Source organism: Diceros bicornis, chromosome 16, assembly GCF_020826845.1.
Source record: "Diceros bicornis minor isolate mBicDic1 chromosome 16, mDicBic1.mat.cur, whole genome shotgun sequence".
NCBI lineage: Eukaryota > Metazoa > Chordata > Mammalia > Perissodactyla > Rhinocerotidae > Diceros > Diceros bicornis.
The window spans coordinates 16,413,583-16,430,820 of NC_080755.1; the positions used below are offsets into that span (position 1 = coordinate 16,413,583).

At 38.6% G+C, this 17,238-nt stretch overlaps 1 protein-coding gene across 5 annotated transcripts in view; it reads right to left on the minus strand.

The window, feature by feature from the left end:
- METTL4 (methyltransferase 4, N6-adenosine) overlaps nt 1–17,238 on the minus strand; it is a 315,176-nt gene that overhangs the window by 227,164 nt on the left and 70,774 nt on the right. The window contains exon 9 of one of the 5 annotated variants that reach the window (XM_058556867.1): nt 1,096–1,231. The exons of 3 other annotated variants lie outside the window; for them this stretch is intronic. In XM_058556867.1, coding sequence (XP_058412850.1) covers nt 1,116–1,231 — 116 coding nt within the window. In that variant the 3' untranslated portion in view covers nt 1,096–1,115. Of the gene's footprint in view, nt 1–1,095; nt 1,232–17,238 lie in introns of those variants that run through there. One more of the 5 variants, XM_058556871.1, reaches the window with a different exon arrangement.

The following is a 17,238-nucleotide window of genomic DNA, read 5'->3' on the forward strand; positions in this document are numbered from 1 at the left end:
GTCTGTCTAGAAGACATAAAGCAGAAAAAAATAAAAGTTGGTGCGATGATTATCATGAGCTTTGCTTCATCATTCTCAAGCACAAAGACGTAGGTGTAGTAGAAAGAATTAGGACTTTCAATTCAGACAGACCTGTGTCATAGCTCCATCATTTACCACTAGCCCTATAAATTAACTATCACATTAACTGCCTTACCTGAATGTGTTTCTTCATCTTTAAAATGGGATGACAGCACCTAACTCATAGGATATTATAAACATTAAATCAGTATATCAGACACCTACTGTGCCTTACTCCACATTCTCTTGGAACAACTTTTTTACTCCAGCCATTGTGCAGCTTCATGCAGTATACTAGCTTCATGCAAAATAATCTGACAGCCAAAGAGAGTTACATAATTTGGAGAGCCTGGTGCAAAATGAAAATGAAAGGCCTCTTATTCAAAAATTAAGAATCTCAAGACCATGACATGAGTGAATTAAACCAAGCACAGGCTAGTGTAACCTGTGTAGTTGCACATGTTGCATGCCTTGCTGCTCCTCTTCTCCACTGTACGAGTCATCTCTCCCTTTCTGCCCCAGAGCTTCTCTGACACTGGCATTCACACATGTGCAAACTGGAAGCCTGAGTGAATTACAACCCATGGGGCAACCCTGGAGCAAGGGAGGATGGGAGCCAGTGAATAAATGCCACCCGCCTCTGTCACTCACGTGGACAATTCAGAGGTGCATTCTACATGGCTCCTCAGAGAGTCCAGTAGGATCCAGCTTTAGCTGTCTACAGTGGTAAACAGCCTGATGATGAACCCATGAATCGGCTTTCTCTCTTTCCCTTACCTGCACACAAGTTCTTGTCTCAGACTCTGCTCTCAGGCTTAGACAAAGGCATACTTTTGGTAAAGCACTCTGTAAAGACCTGGGTCTCATCAAAGGTCTCCCTCTCCTCTTCTGAGTTGAAAGAGTCAGTGACCAGAAAAGAGAAGTGACAATCAAATTCTGACCATAGTCCAGAAGAAGCAAACAAAAAGGGAACTTAATGCTCATTCCACCCTTCCATCTTTTCAGTTCACCCCTTTCCCCAACCATCCACCCTTCTTTGCCTCAACACCATATATTCATATTTTCTTTAAAACCCATGTGGTTACTTCTTGACACAAAATTCTAGAGATTTTATTTATTGAAGTCCTGTTTTTCCTGACATTCATTTGGCCTTGATCCTGTAATAATTTCACTGGAAGAGAAAACATGATCATGACTCAGGCTCTGAAAGAGGAAGAAGAGCAAAATTCAATACCAATAATACAATCAACTAATTTAAAGGAAGTAAAGTACTCTCAAGACACCACTTTAAAAGAATAAAGGACAACTGGATTCTTGGCTAGCTAAGAACCACATTCTGATAACTATAAAAAATGTATATATTTTACTTGCTTTATATCATATGTTGCAGTATTGTACTTTGTTCCCCCAAAATAGTATTCTTTCTTTCATATCTTTTATTCATCAGTACTGTTAATCTTTTTTTTTTTTTGTGAGGAGATCAGCCCTGTGCCAGGATCTGCCAATCCTCCTCTTTTTTTGCTGAGGAAGACTGGCCCTGGGCTAACATCCGTGCCCATCTTCCTCCACTTTTTATGGGACACCGCCACAGTATGGCTTGCCAAGCAGTGCATCGGTGCGCGCCCAGGATCCAAACCGGCGAACCCCAGGCCGCCACAGTGGAGCGCACACACATAACCGCTTGTGCCACCAGGCCGGCCCCAGTACAGTTATTCAATAACCTCTCTAAGGAGCCATATTATAACAGGAAAATTGTATAAAACAGTAAAACAACCTTGGCTAACTAGATTGGTTGACCCTCCTCCAATCTGGATTCTGCCACCTACTAAACACCCAGCCTAAGGCAAATGTCAGTAAAAGTCCAATAATCCAACAGTCTCCAGACTGATACTGTACCAGCATCAGTGTTGGATTTTTCTATACTACTGAGTATTACGCTACTGATACCATAGATACCAAAACATATCTCAGGTTTCATCATCAAATCTGCAATACAACATTTTTTGTGTGTGTGTGGGGAAGATCAGCCCTGAGCTAACATCCATTGTCAATCCTCCTCTTTTTGGGAGGAAGATTGGCCCTGGGCTAACATCCATGCCCATCTTCCTCCTCTTTATATGGCACAGCACCACAGCATGGCTTGACAAGCGCTGTGTAGGTCCACACCCGGGATTCGAAACTGCAAACCCCAGGCCACCAAAGCGGAGCACGCGAACTTAACCGCTATGCCACCAGGCCGGCCCCTGCAATACAACATCTTGATATTTTATTAGAAAAGTAGAATACTGTAAGTAGCCAACATAATAGAAGAGTATATTCTAGAAACCACTGAATACATGAGCTATCAATACACTAGTAAATCATTATCTATAAATAGCATAAATATTAGTTTGATTTTTCACAGTGTACTTACCAACCCATTAGTATATAAGATAATTCACTGCAGGATATAAAGATGCATAGTATCTTCATTAAAAAATATTTATATAAACTTTAAAAAATTATTATATCTATAACTTAAACCACAGTTTCTATTTTTTGTGTGTGTGAGGAAAATCAGCCCTGACCTAACATCCATGCCTATCCTCCTCTTTTTTTGCTGAGGAAGGAGGAAGACTGGCCCTGGGCTAACATCCGTGCCCATCTTCCTCCACTTTATATGGGACACCGCCACAGCATGGCCTGACAAGCGGTGCGTCAGTGCGCGCCCGGGATCCAAACCCGGGCCTCCAGCAGTGGAGCGCATGCACTTAACTGCTACGCCACGGGGCCAGCCCCCCACAGTTTCTTTTTTTCACCAAAATCATAACACACTATTTAGAGTAACCGTAACTTAAATGAACGAATTCATACATTTGCTCATTCAATAAATATTTCTTGAAGACTACTATACGCCTGGGGATAAAATAATATATAAAAGAGAAATGGATCCCAGCCTTCAGGAATTTATAGTCAGGAAAACAGAAAAGTAACAGGCAATTAGAATACAAAGCAATCATGTGTCACGATGGGGGAAGTCCAATCTGCTTTAGCAGTGCCTACGAGGAGCACTTAAGCCATACTTGAGGGGTCAGGGAAGCTTCCAGGAAAAACGGGCAATTAAGCTGAGACCTGTAAAATGAGGACTAGGGTTTGGCCAAACACAGGAGAAAGTCAGCAATAGAGAAGATTTAAGGCAGAGAAACTATATGTTCAAAGGCCTAGAAGCAAGAAAGCAAGATATACTCTTTAAGGGAATGAAATATGTTTCCTACGGCCATTTATGCAAGGATTTAAAATGCTTAGTATTCCTTAATGTGAATAAAATTTACTTTATATAAATTAACTTAGGACTTTCCTTCCTGATGTGGTTGCTCCATTGATGGGGTGAATGCACCACTGATGCACTGGTGTCATTAATGTATTGATACCATTGATGCACTGATGCCACTGATGCAGTCCTGGGTGATGTTCAACCAGTTATCACCAAGAGAAACTCTTTCCTTCTCTCTTTGACAACTTAATCGTTAACTGCTTAACTAATTTTACTTAAAGAAGTTCTGTGCTTTTACTTATAGAAACTATTAACTATAGCTAATATGCCTTATTAACTACAAGCAGATGTACTACTTCAGTAACATAATTCATCAATTTTTAGAATCATTTATTTAATGCCAAATTTATTTACTCCTGGGCTTCTTTTTGCCCTCCTCCTCATTCATACCTTGCAGCATTTGTGGATAATAGTTTGAATAATTTTTTCATCAATACCTCTTAAACAATGATGATAACTGATCTTTTGTCTCAATGTAGTATATTTCAGATAATATTGTAATACCAAATTTAATTTCTGCCTTGTATATGCTTTTATTATTTCTTGTTTCTAAGGTATCATCACAAAATCTTGTTCCTCTCATTATATCAGTTTACCACTGAATCCATAACCACAGAGGGCTTGAAGAGTTAGTTAAAAAGCTAAATATGAGGATTATCTAGCTTATTTTCAAATAAAGAACTATTTTTAGCTAAAATCTAATCCACTCAGATCTCTGCATCACAGAATGACACATTTTTCAGTTTTTATTTTATTTAACCTCTCCAAGCCTCAGTTTCAGTTTCCTCACCTGTCAAGTAGGGAGAGTGATGCCCACTTCACATTCCTAACAAATGAAGAGTGTCTAGGGTTAACAAAGAGGAGCTCACTGTTTCAGATAGATAAGGACATAGAGAAAAAAGCCCAAGCCAAATCGCAGTTTTTAATTAAAAAATAAGAATTCCCAAAACTAAATGCAAATGCAGTTCTTTAAGAAATTAGCAGTTTCCTAGAAGAAAGGAGTTTATTTTCCCAGGTAGCTGCAAATTTTCAGCACTCATTTGTCTCCATTCACTATAGCACAACAAAAGGCTTCTCCCGACGTGGACCCACAGCAGTTCCAATGAATAAACCAACCAGAAACAGGACCTTACTATAGTGTGCTGTTATACAGATTTCCTTTTAATGATTCCTCAACTCTATCAGATGTAGCCAAGGAAAAAGATTCTTAACTTCAACATATTTAAATCTTCAAAACTAAGTGTCTGCTATCTCTCTCAAAAGTAATCATCACATCGTGTCCTCATCTAGCGCTGGGTACATAATAGGATTAACTGAGAAGAAAAATCACAGACACGCATTCAGTCCACCAATTTAGAAAGAATTTCAAAAACTGATACGGAAAAGAGCAACAAACAAGTAGGAAAATGGCCAAATATATGAACAGTCAGTTTACAGAAAAGGAAAGACAGAATGTCTCTGGAATATATGAAGTAATGTACAACTTCACTCAAACGAAGAGAAGTGCAAATTAAAACAAGACTCAGCCACAACTTTTCAACTATTAGATAGACAATGAAGAAAAAGTTTAATCACACACTCTGTTGGTAAGTGTATGGGGAAATAGGCAATATCATAAATTGCTGGCGGGAATGTAAATTGATTCAACCTTTATGAAGTGTGATTTTTGCAGAATATATCAGGTAATGTACTCTTAAACACAGAAAATTCCTTTTCTAGGAATTTATCCTATAGATATATTCAAACATGCACAAAATGACATATGGATATTTTACTGCAGAATTGGTTTGATACAGTAAAGATTGGAAACAATCTATATGTCCATTAATAGATAACTGGTTAAATAAACTACAATATATCTACTCAATGAAATATTCTGCAGCCATAAAAGTTAATGAAGATTCTCTTTTTGTAACAATTAGGAATGACTTCAAATGTTGAGCTTTTAAAAAAATCATGTGACGAGTATGCTACCATTTGTATGAAAAGAGAGGAGGGGAATATCTACATATATATTTATTTGCATATGCATAAAATACTTCTAGGAGTATATTTACAAAACTGATAGCAATTTTTGCTTCCAAAGAGAGGAATTGAATGGCTGAGGAATGGAATGGAAGGGAGATTTTCATTATAAGCCCTTTTGTAATTTTTGAATCACGTGGATGTTATTTCCTGTACAAAAACAAAATTGAGATTAAAAAAAAAAGACACTCTATGCTGAGCATCAGGAGCTCTGATCACTGGTTCTATCTCAGCCTCTGTGGTCTTAAATTCCCTCCTTCTCTGTAGCACATTTTTCTCTTCAAAAAACAAGTAAGTTAGAGTGGCAAATCTCTAAAGTCCGTTCTAAGTATAGAGTTTTAGGCATGCGTAAGAAATCATAGCTTCAGGGAAAAAAAAATAGAATAGTACTCTTATGTATTTCACATATAAAGCTTAATGGTGGCTCTGGCCAACACAATCGTGATTCATTTCTTCATAATCATACAGCAAAAGCCCAGATTCTACACAAACAGTCTCGCTCTCTTTTTACAAACACATGACATTGACATGGTCTTCATGGAAATTGGAGGTATGCATGCAGAGCCCCTGTAACCACATGCCAAGCAAGCAGGTACCTGGCATTCTCCAACTCAGGACTACTGAAGACAGATGGTTCTCACTTTTTAACGCAGCCCACTTAAGGAATGCCAAAGACCATCTCACCCATTCTCACTATAGTATACATCTGCTTCATTCAAAATAGAAGTATGCTGGTTTATATCTGTGCACACACAACTGAGTGGTGCATATGCAATTTAGTGGTTGGCATATACGACTATATATATATATACTATGCATATATAATACATATATGTATATAATAATACGTCTTTACCTTAAGGAAAATTTGCATATACTCATATATATTATTACCTTAAGGTAATAATTTATTTTGAAGTCTACATATGATGAAAAGTAAGGGCCAAGAATACAGTTGTTGCAAATATGCAACACTCTACACTGTAAGGTTGACCAAGCAACTCACAATACACTAACAGTAACTTATAATTACAAAGCAAAGGAGCACCAACTAAATACCATACTCAAGAAAACAGGATGATATAGGGATAACTAAGTGTTTCTCCTTGATATTGTGGGAATTGCAACTAACAATATGGGAACAAGTGCAAGAGGAGTTTTGTAAACTCCAAGAACTACATGGTAGCCAGACTCTTTAGCCACAAATATACTGAATTAGAGCCCTCTAGTTACCTGTTAATTTTCCTTTATGAAAACCAAATTTTAATCAACTTTAATAACTCATCTAATAGATTATTGGTAACTAGTGCTCACTTACAAGCTAAAAACGAAAGACTTTGGAGCATGTCATTTGTCTTCATTTTCCTCATTTGTAAAATAGTAATAATATTTATTCCTACCTCATAAGATTATTTTGAGGATGAAATGATAAAAAAGACTGCAATAACATTTTATAAACTACGATGGGGTTGATATATTTTGCAAATGTAAATTATTATTATTATTAAATCCTAAGATGGCCCCGGCTGCAATAGCCGTGCAACCTTGAGCTGCTGTGGACAATAACTGTTGAATTGTTAAAGGTCTCAAAGAATCCTGTAAGAATGGGGCATTTTGACAAATGTTAATGTTTAGTTAAGTAATTGACATTAAAGTTGTTTATAAAACATTGTTTATAAAATTATATATTGAGGATGAACTGATAGATTTATATAATATGCATATATTTGACCAATATAAACAAATTTCCTAACACGTGGTTTGCTTTGCACTCAATCTCCAGTTTCTGATAAACAACTCTTAAGGAAGCAAAACGAGCCAAATTTTCATATTCTCTGCTTGGGAAATATGCCCTGTAGATATTTAATAACACATTCTGCTTTTTCCAAATCATTATATTAGTATACACAAACTTACCTTCAGGATCTGTTTTAATTACAAATGTGTCATGCATAAAACATGTGGAATCATTTCAATATGTTCATTATCCTTTGCCCCACTCTTCACTTCATGAGGCAAGTTTAATTGTGGTATGTTCTTCAACTCCTCTTTAGTTTTAAGATTTCGCAGATATTAGTTCAGCTGAAATTTATAGAAAATAGTCTTCTGGCAGGTTACCCCTGATGGGTTCCACTTGAGAGAACAGTATTAATCAATGTACTGGAAAACACGTTAAGCACCAAACCCTTAAATCCATGTGCCATCCCAAAGGGCTCTGATTATGGAAATAGATTCACATATTTTAGTGATAATATTAGCAGCCACAATTCTTTCTCATATGAAACCTGAAGCAGTCATGCAGATTAGCACCAGTTTAACATTTTAAAACTTTGTTTTTAATCAGGCTGCAGAGGAAGTGATTGCAGACTCCCTGCTTACTTATTCTCCCTGCTTCACTAGGGTAACATGAAGCTTAATGAGACTTATGTTGAGGCTATTTTCTCCTCTGAAGTTTAAGTTTCTACGAATATTGAATCATTAAATAATTGTAATGAAAACATTTTAAAAATCCTTTCCCCAAATCAAAAGAGATTCGATAAATCCCAAGCTACTTGAGGCTACACGGATTGAAATGTAATTAGTTGGTAGATACACTAATATTTATTTGAGACAATGGACCAGGTTGATTCTCAGATGAGGAGCCAAAATAAAAAGCCACAGAAAATGAAAATAAAGAGGAAAACCTGTAAAGAAAGCTAGAAACTTCAGGAGAAAAACAAAAGTAAGAAGTTATTAGAATTGGGTGGTGGTGTTAAACATGGAGGGTATCTTAGGTGATTTTTTATAATAAGGGTTAGGTGCCCTGAGGAGAGAGGGTCTAATTGAGTTGGCATTCAAGAGGCTGAAAGGAAAGCAATTTTGACCAGCCAACAAAAAGTGGTTTTGAGACCCAGACAAAAAAAAACTTTCTGTCCCAATAAAGAAAGATGAGATCAGAGAAAAATAGCTCTGTCTTTATACTTGAGCAATTGTTTTCTATCCTTTTTTCCACCAAGACACATATGACAAATGATGTCTCCATTTAAGATACATCCCCAAGAAGTACAAAAAACCTAGGATGTTAGACGTGCAATTTTTCACCACATTTCATCCCTCTCTTCAACTTCAGAACTGTAACGTGTGACTGTACCATCTTTGTAGAAGCACTTGAATATGTGGGAAAAGTTAATCATTCATTACTTGGAATATCTCACAAGTGATTTAGCCACCTCAGGTTGTTATCATACCCAAGCAGAGGTAAGACAAATTAGGAAGGGTGGCTGGAAATTCCTAGAGAAGCCCAAAGTATCGGTCTACTTGTCAATAAGCTCATGAGAGCCCACAGGTTGAAAGAATTTGATATTCCCCAGAGACTCTCTGGATCTGAGCCCTGTTACTCACTACCAGTCCTGCGGAGCAGAAGCCAACATACCTCGACTAAACTCACACTACCTTCTACTTTGAGGGTAGGAAATCAGAATAAACAAAATCCAATCCAAATTTTTAAAATTACAACTTATGCATGTTAAATTTTGGAAATGTTCTGAAAGTCTATCAGTTCACACCCCCACCCAATATAGAATTTTCTCAATAATGCTCTATAAAGGATAGTTTGTGAAAACAAAAAGTTGGCCACACAGAGAACTTACTTCTAATTCAGATCTGGTCAAAAATATGAAACTAAAATCCCACACAAGGTATTGAAATATACAGAGAAGGATCGAAAAGTCTTTCTTGGGGCTGGCCCAGCGGCACAGTGGTTAAGTTCATGCACTCCACTTCAGCAGCCTGGGCTTCGTGGGTTCAGATCCTGGGTGCAGACCTACACACTGCTCATCAAGCCATGCTGTGGCGGTGACCCACATACAAAGCAGAAGGATACTGGCACAGATTTTAGCTCAGGGACAACCTTCCTCAAGCAAAAAGAGGAAGATTGGCAACAGATGTTAGCTCAGGGACAATCTTTCTCACAAAAAAATTAAAAGAGAGAGGTCTTTCTTATTTCACATTTGTTAGGAAGCTTATTTTGTGTTTATCTCCCTTATCTCAGATGCAGTACTTACTTGCATTACTATTCACACCAGCATTGAATCACATGCTCCCTTGCAAGTTTTTTTCTAATTTCTCTGCTTTGTCTTATCTCTCCAAATAGATTGCAAATTCCAGATGATCAGGACTGTACCCCCTCTCAGTCCTTTGGGCAATGGTGGCACCAAGAAGCCATTCTGTTAAATTCTTATATGATTAACTAATTAAGAAAATTTAATTAATTCCTACATTTCTCTAACATTGTTTTCTTGCTATTATTTTCTGTGAATTTATTTAAATGTTATTACAATTAAAGTCAAACAAATACATGTATGTATGTGAATGTGTGCATATATAACACCTAAAGGCAAATGGCAGATATAAACTTGGAATTAAGAAAAATATCTCTGCCTTTAATCAGATACATCATCAAAAACTAAATATATGGGCTGGCCTAGTGGTGTAGCAGCTAAATTCATGTGCTCCGCTTCAGCGGCCCGGGGTTCACGGGTTCAGATCCTGGGCACGAACCGACACACCGCTTATCTAGCCATGCTGTGGCAGTGTCTCATATAAAGTAGGGGAAGATGGGCATGGATGTTAGCCCAGGGCCAATCTTCCTCACAAAAAAGTAGAAAAAAAAAGAAAAAACTAAATATATTTTTAATCTTGGACAGCAACTGCTTTTAGCATGGGAATACTGGTGAGCTCTTAGGGTAAATAGGCCAAAATGTACATCTGATTATAAGGAATATTTTTGTTCTATATATTAAACTCCTAATAACATAAGTTGTGTTTATTTTAATATATCGTTCTAATGGTTTCCTTTTGCATCAATTTGACTATTGAAAGTTATCTTCTTACTTGCTTCTAGTGTCACTTCCTTAAAGAAAGCTCTGATCAAAATAAGTCTGAGAAAATATATCTAAGCTAGACAACTTAGAGTAACTTAACTTATAGAGATTTGAGTTCATATCCACATTATTAAATTCAAAATTAAAGGTGAGCAGTGCCTAATCGTATGTCCCTGGCCAGTCTTGCAGAAATCCCAAACTAGAAAACAGCACAAAAGCCAGCAACCTCATTTCTAATGTTATACTCATTACAGGGAAAATTACAATGAGGAAAAGAGATCAACAAAAAGCCATGTGTAAGTAAACCGAATTCCTCAAGGAACAGAGAAAAATATTAGGTTAGATCAACGTTTCTCAACCCTCACTGAAAGCTGAAACCTGAGAAGCTTTTAAAAAATACCAATGCTCGGGTCCCAGCCCCAGAGATTCTGATTTACTTTGTCTGGGAGGGTCCTAGGCATCTGCAGTTTTAAATGTTCCTCAGATGACTGTAATGTACAGCTAGAGTTGAGAATCATTAGGTTAAATGATACAGGATTACAAATAAGCTTTCTAAAAAAAATTCTTACATTTTCCCTCTGTCTACTTCCAGTGCTAAATCAAGCAAAGTTTGAACTACCCTTTCAGTACAGCCTGCTTTACGCAGACTTAAACAAAAATCAACACTTCCACACACACAAACCTGTAGGTTTCCCATGAAAACCATCTGTCAAAATTATACTATGTGTAGCTAGAGCCAAAAGTGTAAAAACTAAGTTTATAAATAATGTTAACTCTTTAATTCTCTTGCATCTCCACGGACTCTTCGGTCTGAAGTGATAAAAGCTAAATCAATCTGGGGCGGCCCCATGGCTTAGCGGTTAAGTGCGCGCGCTCCACTACTGGCGGCCCAGGTTTGGATCCCGGGCGCGCACGGACGCACCGCTTCTCCGGCCATGCTGAGGCCGCGTCCCACATACAGCAACTAGAAGGATGTGCACCTATGACATACAACTATCTACTGGGGCTTTGGGGGAAAAAAAAGGAGGAGGATTGGCAATAGATGTTAGCTCAGAGCCAGTCTTCCTCAGCAAAAAGAGGAGGATTAGCATGGATGTTAGCTCAGGGCTGATCTTCCTCACAAAAAAAAAAAAAAGCTAAATCAATCTAAGTGAAAGAAAAAGGGGAAGTGGATTTATCAGCTGATGACTGGAAAAGACCCTAATAGATCTAACATTAAGCACACTAAATCCAGGGCCCAAACAATGTCACCGAGACTTGCTTTCTCTCTCTCTCACACTCCCCCTTGCTCCTGTTCTTAGCTCTGCCTCTGTCTAGATGTTGGTCTCATTCTGTCAATGATTATCCTCCAAGTGATACCCCCAGGCTCACATCTTTGCAGCATCCTGACCTGAAAGGCAAAAGATGGTCTTTCCCTTCCTCCAGAAGAAAAGTCCCAGAAAACGACTCTGAGTGCCCTGAACTGGATCACAAGCCCATTCTAAAAATTTCAAAATATTATCTATCTACAAATATATCACTAGACAATCAAATTGAGTTTTAAAACATTAATAGGAATGAACATGGGAAAGAAGTAGAGAGAGTAAAAGACCAATCTGGAGAATTTTATGTTTGTCTGGAGCAAAATATACTTTACAGGAGGTACAGTTGTTAAGTTATAGAAATTGTCAAAGGTCTTATCAAGGACAGACTTTTATCTTAAAGAGATAAATTTGATTTTTATTCTGAGACATAAGAGGGCCACAAAAGGATTTCAGCAGAGGAATGAGATGATCAGATTTGTCTTAGGAAGATTACTTCGGCATATGGGGATAGACTGAAGAGAATGCATTTTAAAAACAGAAACCAGTTAGAAGGATATCGCAGTTATCCACATGAGAAGAAATCTAAACTTGTACTAAGGCAACGATAAGATAAATAGAAACATGAAATGGACTCAAAAGACTTTAAAGAGGTGGTATCTACAGTAACCAGATTGTCATGGTGTACTCAGAAAAGGAGAGGATTCAGGATGACTCACTGATTACTGGCTTGGGAAACTTGGAGATAGTAATGCTATTAACTAAGAGAATTTAGGAATAGAGGCAAATTTGGAAGGAACAGATTATAAATTCAGTTTAACATATTAAACTAGAGTTATTTATACGATAAAAATGGAGGTCAATTCATACTGTAAATTCAGCTGTAAGATCAACTGTGATTGTAAACTCATGGTGTTAGATGATTACTGCATAAATATATTAAAGTCACTACTCAGGACAAAGGCAGAACTAGGAACAATGAAGAGGATGGTGAGCCATATGACATTTTTAATAAGTGTGGAAGAGGGGCACATTAGTAAATAACCTCAACTAGAATGGTGTAAAGGGTATTCTACCCAGATGGCATGAGCCCCAAAGGAGGTTCAACATGAGAGGAGGAACAAAGGTTTTGAAGTGGTAATAAGGAAAAAATGGTTATTGACCTCACCCCTTCCCAAACCCTAGGTGGGAGGCAGGGCTTGGTCTTGGGAGAAAAGAGGAAAAGAAGCCAAAGAAGGAGCAGACTCTCCTTCCCCCAGCCCCTGCAAAGAAGGCCCTCTCATGTGACCTAGATTCAGCCAACTCCACATCCCATGCTCCACCTTGAGCAGTCACACAACGGTGCAGCCAACTTGAGAAATTCTTCAAGGCACAGACAGCAGTGTAAACGATAAGTAGGACATAAGGCATACTGTAAACACTCAGTATTCCAACAGATGATCTCCCCTAAGCATCAGTAGGGTAGGAAAGGACTCCTAATACTCACTTCATGCCTAAAGGCACCATTTTCTGTCATGAGAATGTACTCTTTTCTCTGTTCTAATTTGACAATTTGGGCAAGGGAAGGTGGCGGGGAATGGAGAGGTATGACAATCTGAAAAACAGCAGCTGGCATAATTGTAAACATAAAACATGTTGGTATTTTTTTAATTCTAAAATATTAATTTCCACATATATTTTATTATTAAACTAGAGCACATGGATGGCTGCGAGTCCAATGGTAGCAGTGATGGAGGTTGTGACCCAGTGGCAGCTCCCTAAACAAACTGACCCGTGCTGCACTTGGGCTGGGATCTTAGCTGTAGCTGCCAGCTTCCCTTGGTCCCTGCCCATTTTCTGAGCCTGGTTCTCAAGCCTTCCCATTACTAGATATCTTTGCAATAAATTCCTTTTCTGCTTAAGTTAATCAAAGTTGGTTTCTGTTGTTTGCAACCAAGAACTCTAACAGCTATAGGTGACAAGCACTTTCTGAGGCAAAATGGAGGATATAGTATGCCAGAGTCCCTGGCTCTACTAAGACCTCTAAATTGTAGTAGTAGGTGTTTCACCGAGTTTCTAAACATAAAAGCAAAAGTTTAAAGGAGAAAAGTATTGTGACAAAATAAAAATTAAAACATTTCTATGTCAAAATATACCATAACTAAAATTAAAAGGCACACTAAGGGGCCGGCCCCATAGCGTAATGGTTAAGTGCACATGCTCCACTGCTGGCGGCCCGGGTTCTGATCCCGGGCGTGCACCGACGCACTGCTTGTCAGGCCACGCTGTGGCGGCATCCCATATAAAGTGGAGGAAGAAGGGCATAGATGTTAGCCCATGGCCAGTCTTCCTCAGGAAAAAGAGGAGGATTGGCGTGGATGTTAGCTCAGCGCTGATCTTCCTCACAGCAAAAAAAAAAGGCACACTAAGAATACATAAGAAAATGTCAACGTGTCCCAGGGCTTTCCAAAATTAGGAATAGCTCCTTTCTCTGGTCAAGACTGTGTGTTGGTTATTTTAATCCTCATCTAAAAGAAATTATATAAGAGACAAAACTCGTCAAAAGATTTTACTCTCTCTTTATTTCTTACCAAATGCAGGGCCTCGTAGTACTCCCTGCACAATTCCCACCCTCTGCTTGAAGGTGAGATTCTACAACCATGTATACATTCCTGGGTTTGAAAAATGGTGAAATTCCCTTGTCAATGAGTTTCCTGGGTGAGTAACAGAGGGATGGTCCTTGACCTTGACAGAGTTAAGCCTCCATGGGTGTGACAACAGTCTTATCAGGCAGGGCAGAGGGTGGAGGCACGGGCAGGAAGAGGATAATGTTCCCATCCCATTAATCATTTCACTCAGGCAAGAAGTTATGATTCCATTTGTATATCCACTTATAATTTTCTTTTACTTTACATGGGCTACCAAAGAAAATATGTACAAAGCAAATGATCATGATTGCTAAACAAAAGGGCTTTTAGCAGGAGATGAGCAGACTTTCCATGTTTTCTCATGTTGATTACATAGCCCATCTCTGGGAAGGGTACAAAGACCACAGTTGCCTCACTTACACACAGCAGGTATGGTCACAGTCTAGTCGTCCCATCTGCTTCCCATGAAAAGGAAAAATTATTTCATGGGTGTCAGGTCTCATGGAAGAGATGGTCCCAAGGTTCTCCTTATCTATATTAAATCACTTTTGTCTCTGCCTCTTGGACTCTCACATTTTGGACTCAGCTTCACTCCCACAGCAGTAAACCTACATGTGACTGATTATAATTAATATGTAAAACTCCAATGAGCTCAGTTTTAAAACTGGAATCTTTCGCCATGATAAGCAGCCCTGTTAATCTGGAGGATTCCAGCATGTAGGAGATCCAAAAGGCACAGTGGAAACGCTGGCACAGAGGACAGTGGAGGGAATAGTCTGAGAGGAAAGGGTTGCAGCATAGAGCCAGGCTGAAATAGCCACATTGGAAAGGCCTAAAGGGGCTGACATTTCAGGAACATGAAAGATGACAGAGCTCAGAGGCAAAGTGAGATTAACAGGTGTCCGTTCAAACTGGAAGGCATCACAGGTTACTGTGCTGAGACAGAGTCAGGTATGGAATGTTGCCTTTGTTATTGCAGTCCAGGCAAAAATGTCTAACCTACAGAGGACTTATCTGATTTGGCACTGAATTGAACACTGGTAACAAATAAATAAATAAATAAACAAATAAATAAAAAGTTCTACACTTTAGCAAATTACAGCTGCTAGTGGACTGAGTTGCCCGGTAAGAGTGAGGCCCATATCAGAATGGAATTAATCAACATTCTGATGACTTTCTGAGAAAGCAGAGCAAAATGGCAGCAAGGTGATACTCTTTGTCCTCATGAAACCAAGAACTAAGAGGTTAAAAAATCTTCCCCAGAGCAAAAAACCTTAAAAAAGCTTTGCTAACTGCAGCTATGCATATTCAGCATAGTCAACTGTTATATAAAACTAACCAGGTCAGGGCTGGCCCAATGGCGCAGCAGTTAAGTGCACGTACCCTGCTGCGGCGGCCTGGGGTTCTCAGGTTCGGATCCCAGGCGCACACCGACACACCGCTTGTCAAGCCATGCTGTGGCAGCGTCCCATATAAAGTGGAGGAAGATGGGCACAGATGTTAGCCCAGAGCCAATCTTCCTCAGCAAAAAGAGGAGGATTGGCATTGGATGTTAGCTCAGGGCTGATCTTACACACACACACACACACACAAAAAAAACTAACCAGGTCTTTCTATTCCACCTTAGTATATGAATGAGCCATCTTTCCCAGAAATTCAAGGTCCAGACGTCAAGATTCAGTCTTCAAGGCCAAACGCAGGCTGACGGGAAGGTGCCAGTCAGCAAGGCCACATGCTTTACCTAAAACCCCATATAAAAACCCCTATCTTTTTCCTTTCAAGGAGGTGGATCAGAGTTCTAACTCCCATCTCCTTATGTGGCTGCCTTTTGATAATAGTAAACCTCTTTCCTTGCCACAAGCCTGGTGTTTCAGGTTTTTTTCCTTTACTGGCCTTCCTGTGCAACAGGTAAATGAACCTGTGTTTGGGTTTGGTAACACTCACACTCAAACTCACATGACTCCTGGCCTTTTATCTTTACACATAACTTTTGAAGTTTGCTTCTATGCTATACTCTAAATCTGGCAATTCATAGGCCAAGGACTATGTCTGTCTTGTTCTACACTATGTCCTGAGGACACAGCACACTGCCTGATAAGTAGGTATATAATAAATATTTGTTGAACTAATGAATGAATTAGATTGTTGACCCAAGTACCAAGCACTCTATCATCATATCTTCCACTTTATCAAGACGTACTGAAAAATTCAAGAGAAAACTTCTAAAATATTCTCATGTCATTTTTTAGGCCCTTTTTCTTGGGTATGTGCTAAAACATTATGTCACAGATTAAGGACTTAGAGCAAACTCTAGTAACTATTGAAATTATAAGTAGGATACTAAGAATACTGCAAAAATAAAGTATATCAATACATTAAATCTCCTAAGTTTCACTAAGGTAGAGACAAGCTCCAGATATTCATTTCATCCCTATGGGCTCTACATTTCTATCAGATGAGTGGACTCTTTGCTATCTTTGGACAGAGGGTGGTATTTAGTAAGGGTTGTTATATAACTACCTGAACAACAGCAGTTGTATAATTTTAAATAGAAATGTCTTGACATTTACAGCAGAAAGTTTTATAAAATATTAATTTCTACAAATATTTCAGCAATAAACTATGGAACACTGAAAAAAATAGGACATGAAAACTTTAACAATAACATAAGAAATTCATTGAAATCCAAATTAAAGCACATTTTACATAATAACAATTCTTACCAAGATATGTCTTTTAGCAAACACTTGTGAATAACTTAGAGAAATGGGATACAGATTGGTAGCCCATCAACACTTCAGAAAATAATTACCCCTGAGGATGGTGTCAAGATGGCAGCATAGTTGGACTCTGAACTTACCTCCTCCCATGGAAACAACAAATTTACAACTACTCTCAGAATATCTACCCCTGAGAGAGAACTGAAAACAGGATGAAAAGAACCCCCACAACAAGGGACAGTGCTGACTGAGGTGTAAGAGGCAGAAATTCCTTTCTGGAGAGAAAAAAAGCCAACTTCGAGCCACAGTGCTTCACGGCCAGCCAGGAGC